At 35.5% G+C, this 18,952-nt stretch overlaps 1 protein-coding gene across 1 annotated transcript in view; it reads left to right on the top strand.

The window, feature by feature from the left end:
- The first annotated feature begins 4,328 nt into the window (after positions 1-4,328).
- The window catches only part of LOC115217573, a 37,159-nt gene continuing 22,535 nt past the window's right edge, over positions 4,329-18,952 (top strand). The window contains exons 1-4 of the mRNA XM_029787314.2: positions 4,329-4,658; positions 11,781-11,808; positions 17,330-17,458; positions 18,041-18,156. Coding sequence (XP_029643174.1) covers positions 4,578-4,658; positions 11,781-11,808; positions 17,330-17,458; positions 18,041-18,156 — 354 coding nt within the window. The 5' untranslated portion in view covers positions 4,329-4,577. The remainder of the gene's footprint in view (positions 4,659-11,780; positions 11,809-17,329; positions 17,459-18,040; positions 18,157-18,952) is intronic.

Below are 18,952 nucleotides of genomic sequence, written 5' to 3'. Positions count from 1 at the left end.
AACTTTCAATAAATCCCCATTCACTTGCAATAAATATATCTGAAATGATGATCAATTATTTTATTACTTCTGTTGATAAAATGTAGACACTTAACACGTTAATATAGAGCTCTGATTGATGAACACATTCACAACAGCTAATAGCTAATTTATGTCTTGTAAACAAAATATCTGTCAAACAGTGACGGCTTCTAATAATGTGTCAACAGCATATTAAGGAGAGCTGGCAGAATCGTTAGCACGCTGGGCGAAATGCCTAGTCGTATTTCGTCTGCCGCTACGTTCTGAGTTCAAATTCTGCTGAGCTCGACTTTGCCTTTCATCCTTTCGGGATTGATTAAATAAGTACCAGTTATGCACTGGGGTCGATGTAATCAACTTAATACCTATGTCTGTCCTTGTTTGTTCCTTCTGTGTTTAGCCCCTTGTGGGTAGTAAAGAAATAGGTATTTCGTCTGCCTCTACGTTCTGAGTTCAAATTCTGCCGAGGTCGACTTTGCCTTTCATCCTTTCGGGGTCGATTAAATAAGTACCAGTTTGCGCACTGGAGTCAATATAATCGACTTAATCCATTTGTCTGTCCTTGTTTGTCCCCTCTGTGTTTAGCCCCTTGTAGGTAGTAAAGAAATAGGTTATTGTATTTGAAAAGACAATGAGAAGCCAGAGAATTTCTATGAATTAAAACCTTGGGTACATCTTGCAAAGCCAACCCAATTTCATTTAACAGTTCTAATCCACACCCACAAGCCTTCACCTTCTAATACACTACAATCATTGATCTTGCTATAGAGGTGATACATGACTACCCCACATTTTGTGTAGGTGGGTCACAGTAGCTGTAAGGAAGATAGAGATTGTGTTGACAAGGTGTCAGAGCAAACTCTCAAGGTATATGAAAGTGAGTATAAGAAAGAATATCGACAGTGGAATAGTAAGAAGGATAATGTGGGCAATTTCATAAGGGTGTGAGAGGAAAGGAACAAATGTTTAAAGGTGAGGGTAGAGGTGGATGCTGTGAGTGATGAAAAAGGGTGGGGATGTAGTTGATGGTAAATATCAGAATGGAAGGGAGGAGGTGGAAGAGATAGAGATAGAAGTGTTTGAGGGAGGAGAAGGTGACAATTAGCAGCACATGAAGGGTGGAGGACAGCAGTACCATATATTCGTGGACAGATAAAAAATTTGGGAGATGGTGTGCAGAGTGTGAGAATAAAGAGGGAGGGTGATAAACTGGGAGAGATGGAGGTCAGAGGGTGGCTAAAGTGAGTAGGGCAACAAAGGTGGAAGGATCATCAATAGCGGATATGAGGTGTTGAAAATGATAGCAAATAGGAGAGGTGTTAAAGATGAAATATGGAAGACCTAAGGTTTAGCTCAGACATGAGGTGGAGACTACTGAAGGCACAGAAAGTGAGGTGATCATTGGAAGTAGCATGGACAGGGATGATAATAAAAGTGAGGTTATTGGCAGTGCTAAAGTATGTGCTGATTATCCTCTCAAATGATTGCAGCAGTTGAGTAGTACACTAGTTAGAAGAGTGATGGAGGGGTGAATATTAGGAAGATGAGATGTGCGTGTGTCTTTCAAGAGGTTGCTTGATGCAGACAAATTGGGTATAGACCCAGCATGGACAAGAACTAGCATAATACTTCTAGTATCTCACTTTCACTGTGATGGGTGAGTCTTCCTGAGTACAGCAAAAAAAACCAAAAAAACAATCATTTCAGTTGAGTGGATTTGGTAAATGGAAACTGAAAGAAACCCTTCAAATATGTGTGTGTGTAGGTATTTGTGTGTCTACATTTATCCCCCACCATCGCTTGACAACCAATGTTGGTGTGTTTGCATCCCTATAACTTTGTGGTTTGGTAAAGGAGACTGATAGAATAAGTACTCAGTTTGCAAAGAATAAGTTCTAGGGTCGATTTGTTTGGCTAAAGGTGGTGCTCCTGCATGGCTGCAGTCAAATGACTAAAACAAGTAAAAGAATAAAAAGAATAAAGTAGATATACCGCCTGGATTTTTAAAGATAATAAAATTGTTATAATTATGATTTTTTAAGGAGCATTAATAATATAAGTGAAGTAAAATGGCTGAACCTGGGAACCCGGTCATATGCTTGGTATTCTGAAATAATTCTCGAATATGATGTCACTTGACTTTAAAAGACAACAGTAATAAATGTTTCTTAAAATTTAGTACCATGTCTTCAAATTTTAAAGAGATGAGGACAAGTTGAAGGTCTGTTACCTATTTGAAGGAATTTATATCATAATACAGTAAAATTAAACGAACTGGAAACTGAATTTGGAAGTATATATACAAATAATGGTGAAAAAAATATGAAAAATAATGAAAAATAATTATGAAAAAAAAATGGATGAATTGGTGTTTTAGCTCACGTTAATTAAAAAAACTAAAATGGGATTTTATTCATCCAAGATTAGTGGTAGGAGCTGGCAGTATAGGATCATATTTAACTTATCACCATCATTCATAAACAGAAACAACAGCAGAAGTATGCATACATTGCCTCAGGTGTATATTATAACAGCAAAGAAACTTGTTGAGAGTTGTCTCTTGCATTTATAAATTATTATTATGTAACGACAGAAATTGATTTGGTACACAATATTTTGAAATGTCGAAGTCTGCATTTGTAATGATAAAAAGTTTGTTGTAATTGAATACCGTAAGATGTGACTGATTGATGCATGAAGTTTTAAGGAAATATTTATTTACCGTTACTTACAAAAACCTTGCCTCGACGGGCAGGTTATAATAAATCCCAAAGCATGCAAAGTAAAGTTTATGTTTGTGTCCTCTTCATTGTTTAGTTGTAAATACAGAGAGAGATAGAATGATGTTGTAAGAGAACAGAATTAGAGCTAGAGAGAATTGTAGGATGTTGTCTCACAGTTGCTTTCTCCCTCTGACTAAGATTCTAGCTGGTCAGCCAGACTTCGTTGAGTCATCACCGACCGTGACTAACTCCGTTGAGTTGTCACGACTATGATGAACTGATTTTTGCTTGGGGTATGCTTGCTTTTATAACTATCTAGAAGGATAGATATATCATTGAAAACAATAGATTTAGTTGGTGGTCTTGTTATCTCTATTCTAGCTTTTGGTGAAGTAGAAGAGGTTAGAAAGGGTCAAGTGGTGAAGACATTATTTCGGCCTAGCTAAAGGCATCTGAAAAATCTAAAATCGCTGTCAAAGAAAAACCATTGTTCCATCGTGGGAAAAGTTCTGTTGCAGTGTTAATTTAAATTTGGGTATGGTGGATCGAATCCACTTCATGCATGCAAGATTCACTACAATTAAAATATTATAATTATTTCTACTTTTATTTTAATGGTCCCCACATTAAATAAGCCAACACCACTTTGATTATTGTTTTTCATGTGTTATTTGCTCACTAAAGTATTCTAATTTTTGACACCCTCACTACTTCAGCAAATACGTTTTGATGCTGAGGTCAGAATAAAACCGAAACATACCCCAAACTGTTTCCTAAGCATACTAAGATAATTGTTTCTATTTTTGGCTCAAGACCAGCAGTTTCAATGAAAGGGAGTTGGTCGACTACATTGCCCCCAGTTCATGACTGGACTTTACTTTTTATCCATCACGGGAAAAAAAAATGAAGGCTCAAATTGATTTGGGCGCGATTTTGCAGAACGAGTCGGAATAAATGTCTCCTAAAGTATGACACGCTAGCAATCTTGCAAGCGCGATGTCTACTAACGTTGTTTCTTAAAGGGGCGAGCTGGCAGAAACGTTAGCACGCTGGGCGAAATGCTTAGCGGTATTTCGTCTGCGTTACGTTGTGAGTTCAAATTCCGCCGAGGTCGACTTTGCCTTTCATCCTTTCGGGGTCGATAAATTAGTACCAGTTACGCACTGGAGTCGATGTAATCGACTTAATACCTATGTCTGTCTGTCCTTGTTTGTCCCCTCTGTGTTTAGCCCCTTGTGGGTAATAAAGAAATAGGTATTTCGTCTGTCTTTACGTTCTGAGTTCAAATTCCGTCGAGGTCGACTTTGTCTTTCATCCTTTCGGGATTGATAAATTAAGTACCAGTTGCGTATTGTGGTCGATCTAATCGACTGGCTCCTCCCCCAAAACTTCGGGCCTTGTGCCTAGTGTAGAAATGAAATTTGCTTCTTATCAACTTCAATTATTTAACACTAATTATTAATTATTATTTTAAACGCAATGTGTTAATTGTCATTTCCTGTATATCCGGTGTGTTTGCACAGAAAATTAGAAATCAAGTTCTTCGTTTTTCTTTTCTTTTTTTTTTGGTTAAGTGTTATACTATATGTAACGGTATTTTTGACATATTCACAGTTTTTTTCATATTTTTTTATATATCCGGGTCATAACCGCAACAAATTTTTCTGTCTTTATTTATTCTGAAGAGTTTCGTTCTGGTTCATTTCGAAAGACAGACGCCAATATGATGTTGTTGCTGGTGTTGTTGTTATCTCGACCATGATCTGACTAAAGTTATTCTTATTTACTGTATCAATATTTCAATCTCGACTAAATTTGTTACAGAAAGACACTATGGAACGATTCTTAACAGCATTTATTCTGACACTGTTGTTTATTCACAACTCCGCCGTGTGCCCTAAACCTAAATACATTGTAAGTATGACAATTAATGCAATAATTTCATTTCAGCAATTTATGTATTTTATCTCGTTATCTAGGTATTTCTACTTCATCTTTTGAAATAACTATCTTTTTAAGACTGTTTTCTCAAGTTATTATTTTTTTTCCCTTTAAAATCTCTACGAACTTTATTTTGTTGTCAGTGCTGTAATTCGGTAGTCTTGAAATGAATAAGCATCGATTTATTTCTACGAACTTAACCTGTTTAATCATTCTTTACGTTCTGAGTTCAAATTACACCGAGGTCGACTTTGCCTTAGAGTAGAAAAGTATATTGATCTATATACAGTTATTAATAATACAGTTAACAATAATCTACAAGCAACTGATATTTGATTATACGATAATTAAATTTATCACCGTATGATTTTAGGCATTCTTCCGTTAGTACAAGTTCAATTAAGCATCACTCATCTTGTATTGACACCTGTTGGATTGTCAGAGCATACTAACAACAACCACAACAGATAAGTTTCGCTAGGTCAAGCCTGCTCGTGCACACCTATAACTAACTAAACGTATCTCAAGAATGACTATTCTGTGTTTTTCCTTTGAGCAGGGAGCCCCAAACCACGTTCTCCATGCATCCTTATCAAAAGCGATTAGGAAGAATTTGAAAAAAAGTTGGCTGCTATTTCTAGAGGGTCGATCGCTTACGCAGGGAGAGCCCCCCCCACCTCGTTTGTTTGTCAAACACTAAAGTAAACAACTAAAACGAACATGGATGTAGTTTCAGTTTTAAAATATTTACATTTGGTGAAGAAACCTAATTTGTTCTCACACCCCGGAAACCTGACGTAAATGCGCGCGCGGAGCGCAGGCACACACACACACGCATACACACATATATCTAAATCAGGATTTTGGGGGATCATTTTCTGATGAATTAGAATTTTTTGAGTAGGAACATTAGGGTGAATATTTCTTAAAAAACCCATTCTATCCTCGGTGTGGAATAATTTTTTTCCACAGGTTTTTTCGGGTGCATTCAACATATCTCACCTCCAAACACGTTGCAAGCCACTTTAATACGGAAAAGAAATGAGTGGAGGGGTGGTGGGGACTCCGAGTTTGCTGCCAACAGAGTTTTGTTTCACATATTATATATATATATATTATATATATATAATATATTTTTATATATATATATATATTTATATATATACACACACACACCATATATAACACACACACACACACACACAAATATATATATATTATATATATATATATATATATAATATATATATATATAATTAGTGAATGGAAGAAGAAAATTTGTAACAAAAAAATTCATCTTTCCATTTCAACAAAAATATATATATATATATATACAAAGAGCAATAAAGATTCAAGTTAATTTAAAAAATTACTTGAATATGGTACCTAACTTAGATGCATGCACCAAAAAAAAAACTATACTGATTTAACAATACAGTAATGTGGGGTGATTATAAGCGAGAAAGAAGCAACAAGAATGGATAGGTTTTTAGTACGATCGTTTCATACAAGGACGGTTTATTAAAAGTTGCAAAGATTACAGCATAAACGAGTCCCGTACTCATCAGCTAAAATACATGTAAGTTCTCTAGACATCCTAGTGTTTGAGGCTATACTCATGAAGTAATGTAGATAATTAAACAGATTTCTAAAGTTCATTAAAGTTCCTATAAAGTTCCTATACATCTACACATTGGAATCTGTGCATATATACAAAGGATTAATTCACCCTCTCTGTAATGCTAATAACAATGGATAAATTTGTCTTCTGTGAGTATATAATCCCTCATCATATCTATGGAAATTCATATGGATTAGGTCACCTTCTCTGTGATGCTATCAAACTTTTTTAAAATTCTGTGATAGACTATACATCACTTTAAGAACTTTAATTATCTACATTACTTCATGAGTATAGCCTCAAACACTAGGATGTCTAGAGAACTTACATGTATTTTAGCTGATGAGTACGGGACTCGTTTATATGCTGTAATCTTTGCAACTTTTAATAAAACCTGTCCTTGTATGAAACGATCGTACTAAAAACCTATCCATTCTGTTGCTTCTTTCTCGCGTATATATATATATATATATATATATACACATTTATATATACACATATACACGCACACACACACACACACATATATATATATACACATATATATATACACACACACACACACATATATATATATACACACACATATGTATATATATAAATATATAACTATGCATATGTAGATATATATATATATATATATATAAGCATATATGCATATATACACACACACACACACACACACACACATATATATATGCATATATAAATGTATATGCATATATAAATGTATATGCATATACACATGTATATGCATATATACATGTATAAGCATATATACATGTATATGCATATATAAATATATTTGCCTATATAAATACTTATATATATGTAAATATATATATACTAGTTTAAGGTGACCCCCACTATGCATGGCTGAAGGTGTGATTGTTACTTTCTGTTGCTTCCTTTCTGTTTCTTATCGCCACATTCTCCCTCTTTGTTTTTCTCTCACTTTCCCATTCTCTTACTCTTCCTTTCTCTTGGACTCTCCATCTTTCTCTATTTATCTCTCTCCCATTTATAAAAAACAAAAGAACTTGAGAAAGTTGAGGAAGGAAATAATTTGAAAGCTCAATCATAAATATCAGGCAGTGACAACGGAAAGCACACTTGCCTTTTGTGCGTGCCATTATTTGAGTGGTTAAAAATAAGAAAACAAAGGATTTCTTTGTTAAATTTAGTACTTATTTTGGAAATTTTTCGACGATTGACCATGCAAATGAAAGCTCTAAACATGCTACATTCAGTTGTAAATTTCTTTGAAAAAATATGAAAACTGTAAACAATAAAAAATAAAAGGCAAAAATACATAAAAATGAGAAATTTTTTCAACTTCAAAAATCTTGCCTTAATTTTGAAAATTTAAAACCCATTTTCCACACTTAAGTTACAAATCCACTTCCACTTTACACTGTTGAAAATTTGATTGAAATTGGGCAAACGGTATCCAATCTAGACCCCCAAGTGTCCCCAAAAATCAATAAAATCCGTATTTCCAGCAAAGCATCCATTGTAGTGCCCCAAAACGTCTCCCTATCAATTTCTCACCTCAAATTATCCCCTCCTGTAAATTTTAATCCCCTTCCAGCCCCATTTAGACCCCTTTTTACATAAAAATCCAATTTGTATCAACGTTTGCCTTCTTCATTTTATACATTAGTTTAGATGCCAATTGCGCCAATTGAATCAATAAAAAATCACTCTTCACACCATAGCAACCGCATCTTTCCAGATGGCAAGTTTTGACCTACTCAACTCTCTGCCTCATTACACCTTCTATGCCTGAGTCAATTTTCAGCTCAATCCGACCAATGGTCTGGCTGCCAACCTCTGACGTAGCAAAATGTGCGCACAATTTTGACCCAAAGCCTCTTTTATATATATAGATAAATATAAATATATATATATATATATATAGGTGAATATATACATATATATATATGTAAATATAAATTTATGCATATGTAAATATAAATATATAAATATAGGCATAGGAGTGGCTGTGTGGTAAGTAGCTTGCTTACCAACCACATGGTTCCAGGTTCATTCCCACTGTGTGGCACCTTGGGCAAGTGTCTTCTACTATAGCATCAGGCCGACCAAAGCCTTGTGAGTGGATTTGGTAGACAGAACTGAAAGAAGCCCATCGTATATATGTATAATATATATATATATATATATATATATATATATATATATGTTTGGTCTGTGTTTGTCCCCCCAACATCGCTTGACAACCGATGGTGGTGTGTTTACGTTCCCTGTAACTTAGTAGTTCAGGAAAAGAGACTGATAGAATAAGTACTGGGCTTCCAAAGAATAAGCCCTGTGTTCGATTTGCTTAACTAAAGGTGCTGCTCCAGCATGTCCGCAGTCAAATAAATTGAAACAAGTAAAGGAGAGGAAGAGAAAGAGAATATATGAATATGTAAATATAAATATATACACAAACACAGACACACACACACACACATATATAAGCCATGGGTTATGGTCTCTCTTGGCTTGCCGGGTCTTCTCAAGCACAGCATATTTCCAAAGGTCTCAGTCACTAAGCATTGCCTTGGTGAGGCCTAATGCTGGAAGACCTAATGGTCGAAGGTTGTGCTTCACCACCTCATCCGAGGTCCTCCTGGGTCTACCTCTTCCACAGATTCCCTCAACCGCTAGGGTGTGGCACCTTTTCACACAGCTATCCTCATCCATTCTCACCACATGACCATACCAGAACAGTCATCTCTCTTGCACACCACATCTGAAGCTTCTTAGGTCCAACTTTTCTCTCAAGGTACTTACACTCTATCAAGTATTCACACTGACATTACACATCCAGCGGAGCATATTGGCTTCATTCCTTGCAAGCTTGCACATATGCTCAGCAGTTATGGCTCATGTTTCATTGTCATGTAGTATGGCTGTTCATACACATGCGTCATACAGTCTACCTTTTACTCTGAGCGAGAGACCCTTTGTCACCAGCAGAGGTAAGAGCTCTCTGAACTTTGCCTAGGCTATTCTTACTCTAGCAGTTACACTTTCAGCACACTTGCCCACGCTATTGACTTGCTCACCTAGGTAACGGAAGCTATCAACTATTTCTGGTTTTTCTCCCTGGAATGTGGCGGAAGTTGGTCTCTTCACATCTTCAGTGTTTATTGCTCCAGAGCATCTGCCACATACAAAAACTATTTTCTTAGTTAGCCTTCCTTTGACATTGCTGCTCCTCTTATGTGTCCATAGCTTACACTTGGTGCATCTTATAGAGTTTCTACCTACGTCTTTTCTACAGATCGAGCAGGGCCATCTACCTGAAGGCGTTTGTGATTTTTCTACCTTCCTACTTATTAGGACTTTGGTTTTAGCTAGGTTGACTCTAAGGCCCTTCGATTCTAGTCCTTGCTTCCACACCTGAAACTTCTACTCCAGTTCTGATAGTGACTCAGCAATTAGAACAAGGTCATCAGCATAGAGGAGCTCCCAGGGGCATCCTGTCTTGAATTCCTGTTATTGCCTGGAGGACTATGCTAAATAGGAGGGAGCTGAGGACTGAACCTTGGTGGACCCCTACCTCTACCCGGAATTCTTCACTGTACTCGTTGCCAACCCTCACCCTACTAGCAGTGTCCCTGTACATGGCTCGCACAGCTCTCACTAACCATTCATCTATCCCTAGTTTCCTCATTGACCACCAGATAAGGGATGTGGGGACCCTGTCAAAGGCTTTCACCATGTCAACGAAAGCCAGTTATAGGGGCTTATCTTTGGCTAGGTATTTCTCCTGCAGCTGCCTTACCAGGAATATAGCACCAGTGGTACTCTTCCCTGGAACGAACGCAAACTGCATCTCATCTAAACTAACTCTCTCTCTAATTAGTTGGGCTATGACCCTCTCTGTAACCTTCATTACCTGATCCAACAGCTTGATACCTCTGTAATTATTAGTATCTAGGGTGTCACCTTTACCTTTGTAGCAGTTGACTATTATGCTGCTGCACCAGTAATTGGGTATGACTCCTTCGTGTATCACCTGGTTAACTATACGGGTGACTAGGCTATAGCCGACACCGCCAGATATTTTGAGCATCTCTGCAGTGATTCCTGATGGGCCTGGGGCTTTCCCTGACTTCATGCTTCTAATTGCCTCATCTACCAGGGAGCTGTCAACTTGGATAGCTGGTCCCTCTGTTGGGTTGACATTCGGCAGACTCTCTTTATCCCATTCATTTTCTTTATTGAGCAACCTTTCATAGTGGCGTTTCCAAGCCTCTCTCTTTGCATCCTCATTTAGTGCACGTGAGCCATCATCCATGTGAACACATTTCTCTCCTACCACATCACAATTCTCTCTCACACACTGTCTTGCAACACGAAATACCTCAAGTCTTTGGCAAATTTTTTCTTATCTGCTTCCCCTCTGGCTAAATAGACCTGTCTCCTAGCTTCCCTTTTGGCAGTCTGATACAATTCCCTGCTACCACCATTTTTCCAGTCCTTCCAAGCCTGTCTCTTTTCTCTAATAGCCCTGTCTACAACATTGTTACATTTGGGTCGAGAGGGGATTTTGCACCAGCCACAAATCTGGTCATTTAACCTCTCAGCAGGTTAAATGTATTGTAGGCCAATGATCCTAATGTTTTAATTTTCAAATTTAGTTAATCGAGTTTCTTCTACAAGAAAAATCATTATTTTATTTTTTTAATAAATATTGTTTAATTCTGTTTATATACTATTAATTAACTATTAATATAGTTTATTAATGTACATTTGCACACACACGCACACACACACACACACACACACACACACACACACACACACACACACACACACACACACACACACACACATATATCTTGGGATGGGATGCATGAAAATTTATTGTTATATGTAGATATACATCTTATATATAGACATACACATACATTTTTTCATACATGTACATACATACATACATACATCAGTGGCATATGGTGATTGTTGTATTGAGTGTACTGCCACACCCAGCACCACCAAATTTCATGCAGATGCATAACAAAAGTGTTCTATTAAGATTTGTGATTAAATTGAGTAAGGTTAATATTTATAATGAATTTGTCATTTTGAATGGGTATGCAGCACACGCTTAGCACATCTGGATTATATGCCCCCTGACATACATACTTACATATGTACATGCATGCACAATATTTTATGAAATGGGATTTACTTGATTTGGTTTGCAGTCATATATTTCATTTTCATGAAGGTAACAGAAAAAGTCTATAAGATTACTCGAACTGTTAAAAACAGCAACCAAATGTCCCTAAAATCACAGTCCTAGATACTAATGAGCTCTACCTCTGCTTATAAGTTGACTTCATTATGATTACAACTGCAGTATATTTTCATTGTTAGTTACTAAATGTTTTAACTAAATTTAAATTCCATAGGAATAAAATATTTTTAAAAAATCTCTGTTTTTGTCTTTTCAGGAACCTTATTATCGTTATGAGACAGATTGTAAGTATTTTAATTAAACTGTCTTTCAAATTAAAAAACTATATTAGAATCATTTTTATCCATGTTAATGCACCTTATTTCTTTTAGAGGCTTGAAAGAAATGTAAAATTTATCATTTTGCATTTTTCAATTATTTTACATCAGCAATCCAATCATAACCACCACCACAGAAACTCTCTTTGAGATACTGAGCATTTGGATTGTCATCACTAATGTTGATGTAATGAACAATAGATCTGAAGATATTGTTGTGATTTTAGAGAGAAGAAAGTAGATGTGTTCAGGCTCAAAGTGTTAATAGGGAGGGAAGCTTCTGCCAGACTCTTCACAGGCAATGAACACTCGTAAAAATTCTTTTAGTTGAGTAACCACATGACTGTAGGTTGAGAATGTGTACTGCAATCGTAGAAATTGAAAAGAGTGGTTGAGGTAGTGAGAGTGTGTGACAGAATAAATTTAAAATTAGATGAGAAACAAAAGCAATGGTTATATCTACTGAGACACCTCAGTCTGGATTGAGGGATGAATGAAAGAACTATTTCTGTGACATCCACTTGTCAAGGTTGGTGACTTTAATTTACGTGTTGGTACAAACATGGTAAAGTGGGCATAACAATGGTGATGACATTAGCAAATAGTGACTGACAGAAAATTCAACAAAATGTTTGTGCATGTGTGCAGGACTGGATTCAACCCACAGGGGACCTGGGGCACTTCAATTTCATTGGGCTCCTCAGAAACAAGACTTAAAATCAATGAAAATCACCAGATTTAAATCTCAAAACCCATATATTGCCTGCAATTGAATTTGACAAGTCAGCAGAGTAAGTTTAAATGCATCTATTAATGCAAAATTTTGTCATCTAAACTAATTACAGCAAATATTACCAACTTATTGCTATGTACTACTTCAATACCTACACAAAATCTTTCTTTCTGCATTTGGCATTCAAAAAATCTTTAACGAATTCTTCAAACTGTATTGTCTTTAGGACACTGCTCTCTCATTGTAGTCCTCAGGTAATTCTTTATCAGACCCAATTTACTAAATGACCTCTTTCCAGAGCAATTTGTGACTATTAAGCTCAAAAATATTTTAAGAGCTACATCAATATAAAGAAAGGTTTCAGCAAGCCCTTCATTATAGATTAAAAGTGCCTGCTGAGATGGGGTAAAACTTGAGCTTACAAAAAGCTACAAACTGTACAATTTCTTCTATGAACACCTCATTAAGATCACAAGGGAAAGCAGTGATAAGTTTCACAGCTTCAGATTTTATTTCTGCATCAGGTAAACTACCTAAGTCCACTGTGACTTTAAACTTGTCATGCCCTGATTGATAGGTTACCCAGCATTTTTGTAAGGCAACAGACAACTGATCTAAAATGACATTGAATGTTCTGTATCTCATCGTCCTCAATATCTCTGAGTGTATTTTCTCTTGCAGAAAGGACAACTGCTTCAAAGGCTGATGCTAGATTTATATCACGTTTATTTCTCTTCCTTGATCTATCTATTGTTGCTTTATACTCTGTGTTTCCACACATGTTCCTGGCATCAAGCTCCAATTCTTCATACCTATCTTGAAGCAATTTCAGAAAGCTTTCCAAAGAATCAATAAGATAAATCACTTCATTCAAATCAACATTAACTCCTTGAAAAACTTCATTTGTACTGTAAAACTGTACAAGAATTATATGCCAGATTTTAGCTATCAGAGCAGTTTCAAGACAATCAATTCTGTCTGCTTGTGTCTGAACTTCATATCTTGCTTCAGGTGTTTGTTCTAGATCATCTCTGAGTGTATTTTGGATGCAACTATGTCCATCAATGAGGGCTTCAGTAGCATCAGTTCTTGCTGACCAACATGTTTCTGACAGAGACTTCAAAGTTAGCGCTCTTTTATTGCCTTGCAACAATTTCATTAAATTTGCCCGTCTGTGCATTGATGCAGAAAAAAAGGTGTATAACATTTGTGTGAAACCAAAATAGTTAACAGCTTCGACACAGCACGAAGCAGCAGCTTGCCCGATAAGATTCAATGAATGAGCAACACATGGAATAAAAACTGCAACCAGATTCTTTTCTTTGAGTGTAGCTTGCATTCCTGTATAATGACCAAACATATTACTGGCATTGTCATAGGACTCCCCTGCAGTCTTCAAAATTTATACCCTATTTCTTTTTAGGAATTCTGAGAGAGGTGTAGCCAGTACTTCCACTTTGTGGGAACCAGTTTGCAGGAAAGTTAAAAACCATTCTACCAGAAATAACATAACACACAATAACTGTTAGCTAGTCAACATGAGTCCAGTCTACAGAAACAGAGAAGTACTTGGCAGTTTTAAGTTCTGCAACAATATAATTCTTGACATATTTTGCCATTAATAGAGCAATTTCTTTGTAGATGGTAGGTGACAAGTATGACTGCTTGCCACTTCTAGGATTGCCAAATTTTTTCAAGTGGCCCATTAGAAATGGATCAAATTATGCTATAAGTTTCATAATTCCTAGAAAATTCCCATTGTGTTTAGAGCCTGTTATCTCTTCACAACCTCTCAATACTAGACTTCTTTCAGCTAGAAATATTGTCACAGCCACAACTTGGTGCGAGATTCCCTATATAAAAGGTTGAACTTCAACACAGAATCTCTGTGGCCTTGACTTTGTTCAAGTGTTTTCATTTTCTTCTCTGTTTTTTTCCAGTCGTTAAAGCCTTCCTTGTTGGAAAACTTGTCACGTTGGCTTGACGTCAAGGTATAGTAAAAGCAATAAACTGCACTCTTTGATGAGCTGTACAGGAGTCACTTTCTTAAAAGCAGTTCACCATTTTCATGAATTGTATAAAACATTGAATTTATAAAATAACAACAGTGCCCAACCAGTTTATCTTCACCTGATTGATAATGATGTCAAGATTCTGGGTAGGAGTCAGTCATTTTTATTTTGACATATGGCTGATTTTGTCTGAAAGAACATGGACACATACTTTTCTCAGACAGAAAACCATATGGCTGGGTCTGGATCCCATGATGCCATCTTACTAGTCATGACAGTAGATGATGGTTCTTCATCATTAGCTTCTGAGTTTTCTTTTTTTGAAGCAAAGAAAATTTCTGTAAGGCATCATGTATTTGCAAATACAACAGCATTGTTTTTCACTTTTTTCTTTAGAAATTTTTCTCTTCTTAGCTCTTGACAGTTGAATTTTCCATGGCATTCTTAGATATTCTGAGAGTACAATATATAATCTGAATAGAAGCAAATGAAAATAGTTTCAGAAATAAAAGGAAGCTGGAACTGATAACAGCAATATAGAATCACTTCAGTTAACCCTGCCACAGGTATATTAAGACAGGCACTTTGCAAATACCTGTTACACTTGTGTAAGTAGCCCTGCTGCCAAAGTTAATCAAAATTTAATAGAAAAGAGTTTTAGGGAAACAATAAATCAAGGATTACAAATTAAGGATTTGGTTTCCATAAAATTATTTTTCTTCAAAATTGTTTCACTTAAATTGAATTGAAAAGGTGCCAGAATCACTTCAAAAGATATAATTTAAGAAGAAATTTTGTATTTCATAGATCTCTCTTTAAACTATCTGATAGCAATTTTTGAGCATACAACTTTACTTTTACTTTTGTTACATTTGCAGATGCAATGGCCCTAATCATTTTGTGAAGGAAGAGGGTATTATGGATTGCAATTAAGATGTCTTGCTATTAGTTATCCTTGGGCTTATTCATTTGTTTGTTTCAACTTTTTTTCATTTTTTTATACCTCTACATAAAATAAAAGGCAACTCCAAAATTAACTAATGTTTGGTAGAGATAGTTAAACATTGGTGGGTATAGACAATCTGAAAGAATAATTAGCCTCTTCATGCAAGATTGTTGGGAAGTGGAGTGGCCACCCTGTATTGAGTGCACTATGTCCTTCATAGAAAGCAGCTCTCAATATTAAGGGGTGGGGCCGGGGCAATTGCATATTTGGCACCCCCATAAATCTGGCCCTGTGTGTGTGTGTGTGTGTATACATACACACATGCACAGTCAGACAGGTTATTTGTGATATACATAAAGGTCAGAAGACATTGTAAATTTGCAGCCTTTTAAATATCTTAAACAACAAAGACTGAATTAGTGTTCTTTAGTAAAAAAATATTGTTTTGTGTGAGTGTTTTACCATCGATTAGACAGGTTTGACTGTGTCATGTCAATCTCCTTCATCACCTAGCACCTACAGCAACAGAATAAAGTCTACCAACTCTGCTGTTGTTTAGTACATAATGTTATTTTTAGTATGTCTTCACAGCTAACTGGATGTTTTTTTTCTGTTAGAACCCATTCCACAACATTGATACTTTTTATCATGCTACTGAAAATGGAAAAATTGTTTGATGTAGGACCAAAGTCTTCTCTCTAATCTTTCTTTGTTCCTTTCTTTCTCCTTTTTGGCAAGTTTTTTACAACTAGATTCCTCTCCTATCACAACCACTTAATATAAACTTGATTGACTGCAATTTGTTATGCCATGGGTACTTGAGGGATTGTGTGCTGTGAGCCCCACTTCACCTCTGTTCATTTATTTGGCATGGTTTTCACCTTTAGACACCCTTTCTGTTGCCAGCCTCATTGTCGACCAGGTTAATTTTATCATATAACCAGCAGCTCTAGAATGTTTTGGGATAGACTAAATATCCCCCTCTATCTTGCATCAGTTTTTCACTTGAAGGACTATATATTTCTCTACCAATTGGCTGACAGTGGCAACTGGGTATAAAATGATGCTTCCATAATGTATGTAGATAGGATAGGGTTTATAGATGCAATCTACAAATGAGGCTATCTCTCTAACATTGCATAGTTTAGTTGTGAAGAGAGTATATATTGATAGAATTTAAAGTAATTAGTGGTAGGTGTAGAGGGGTGTAGGGAAATATAAAATAAATGGTACTGTTTCTATAATTTATAAACAAAAACTTTATGTTGATGATTCAGATAAACTCATTTAAACAAGATTTACATATTTCATGTGATCAACTAAATTAGAAAATAATGATAAGAATGGTTGATTATCTCAACTAAGTGCTGCAGCCCCTCATTCCATGCTTTTTCTCCTTATATGATATCCAAGAGTGTTAGCATATGGCTGAGTAGTGAGGGTGTTGCCCTTGTAATTTCAAAACTGTTGATTTGATTCCCAGACCAAGTTGCACATGGTGATCTTGAAAAACAAACAAACACTTCATCTCATGTTACTCTGCCAATACTTTGATATCTGATGTGTAGCATCATGTACACGGGTACATGGAATGTTTATTTGATGGAAGGAGGGGGCTTATGTACAGCACAAACATTTGATCCTTATAAACAAATCATTTATGCAGAAATTGCTGAACCATCATCTGTCATCTACAACAGGAATGTCCATGCATATCCAAGAGCTATTGATGATGTAAAAATTGTTTTTTTTTCTATAATGTCAATAGATTTCAAAGAAATATTTTCCATGTTTCAGGTTGTCAGGAGGATTTGGATGTTTTCAAACCTTTTCCTAATGGAAAGTACCCAGAAAAGCCAAAGATTCTTGAACTAACAGATTTCCTGCGAAATGAAAAAAGAGGAATAAAAGCTGTGTGGAATGCAAGTAAGAAAATTTCTCTAAAATTCTATAAGCCATTATTATGTTATAATCAAGGTGCATATACTTCAAAAAATGTTTACTGCATAGACAAAGATTCCATTTCCTAAAGCTAATTAAAAAATTTTGTTTTTATATAGATTCTGTACTAAATTTTATGTCAGATCTAGTTCTTAAAATGTGAACATTGTAATGTTTTATCAGTTATTATTGTATAACATTTTCCAAGACCTAAATAATAAGACAATTTTTTTGCTAGCTGGTTCTGATTCTCAATAAAATTTATTTTCTTTTGGTACAAAGACTTTTGTAAAAGGCAGAAATGTTGCAAATTCTTGCTGCTTCTTCTTGTTATAAATATGCAAAAAAAAAAAAAGATTAAAGGTAGAAAATAAAAAAATATATATAGTGAGTATGATACTCTTTATAGCAGTAAAACACACACACAATATTAAAAATAGTTATAAAGTTATGTCACTGTATGTGGTTGTACAAGTTAGTTTTGGTAAAATCTTCAAGCCTGTAGATATGTATATTTTTGGAATCATTGTATGAGTAAATTATATATATATTATTTTGTTTTAATAGATTTAACCCATTTAAAAGGATTTAAAATTGAATATGAGTTTAAAGATTCTGGTAAGAAAATCTGTAGAATTTTGGACTTTTCTAAATTTCTGAGGAAGAACAAATCCATTAGTAATGTGAGTACAATTCTATCTTTAAAGAATCTTCCCTTAACCCCAGGAAGGTGGTCATCTACATGGAATATATTACAGACCCTGCATGTTGTATTGTTGATTTGCTGGAGATGAAATTATTTTTTAGCCTTGGTCTAGCTGACTTTTGATCAGAAGTACTTCAGTCTTGACCACCTTGTATTTTATTCATACAGAGTGTTTCTAGGAATACACTACCAAATACTTTCATTTTAGAAACAGGATGGGAAGTGATTTGAGGGGTATTTAACTTTTATATTTAGTAGGTTAAGCAACCATATAGAAGTTCTCTCATTAGCTTGGTGAAGTTGAACTAAATTTTAAGGTTGATTATAAAGATAATGTTAGAGACAAAGGGACCGATGTGGACTTTTGGAGTGAAAGTTCTATTTTGGATGTTGCTGGAGGAAGGGACTTCTGACGAAATGGTTTGGTAAATATTTGTTCCTTTTGAAGGAAAAAATTGGAAAATTAAAGTGAGATGTGAATGTTTTTTGGCTTGGACTGTAGAAAGTAGAAGTTGTTGAGCATTGAAGATAATAAAAGAGCTAAAAAGAAGAAAAGTTCCTCATTAAGTTCACACGTGTGTAATATGTATGTAATGGCTCTGCTTCTTAGCTATGACTTAGTGAAGACTAACATCAACAACAGATTTGAAGTAAGCGTGTATAAAGAAGAATTATCACATTTACTTGTATTTAAAAGAGTAGGCATTCCTTGTTATATAAATGGTAGAGCCAGAGATATTGAGAAAAGGTAATTGTGACTTCAATATTTTTGA

Source organism: Octopus sinensis, linkage group LG11, assembly GCF_006345805.1.
Source record: "Octopus sinensis linkage group LG11, ASM634580v1, whole genome shotgun sequence".
In the NCBI taxonomy this organism is placed as follows: Eukaryota; Metazoa; Mollusca; class Cephalopoda; order Octopoda; family Octopodidae; genus Octopus; species Octopus sinensis.
The sequence above is the reverse complement of the archived record's forward strand: the minus strand, read 5'-3'. Positions and strand labels throughout refer to the sequence as shown.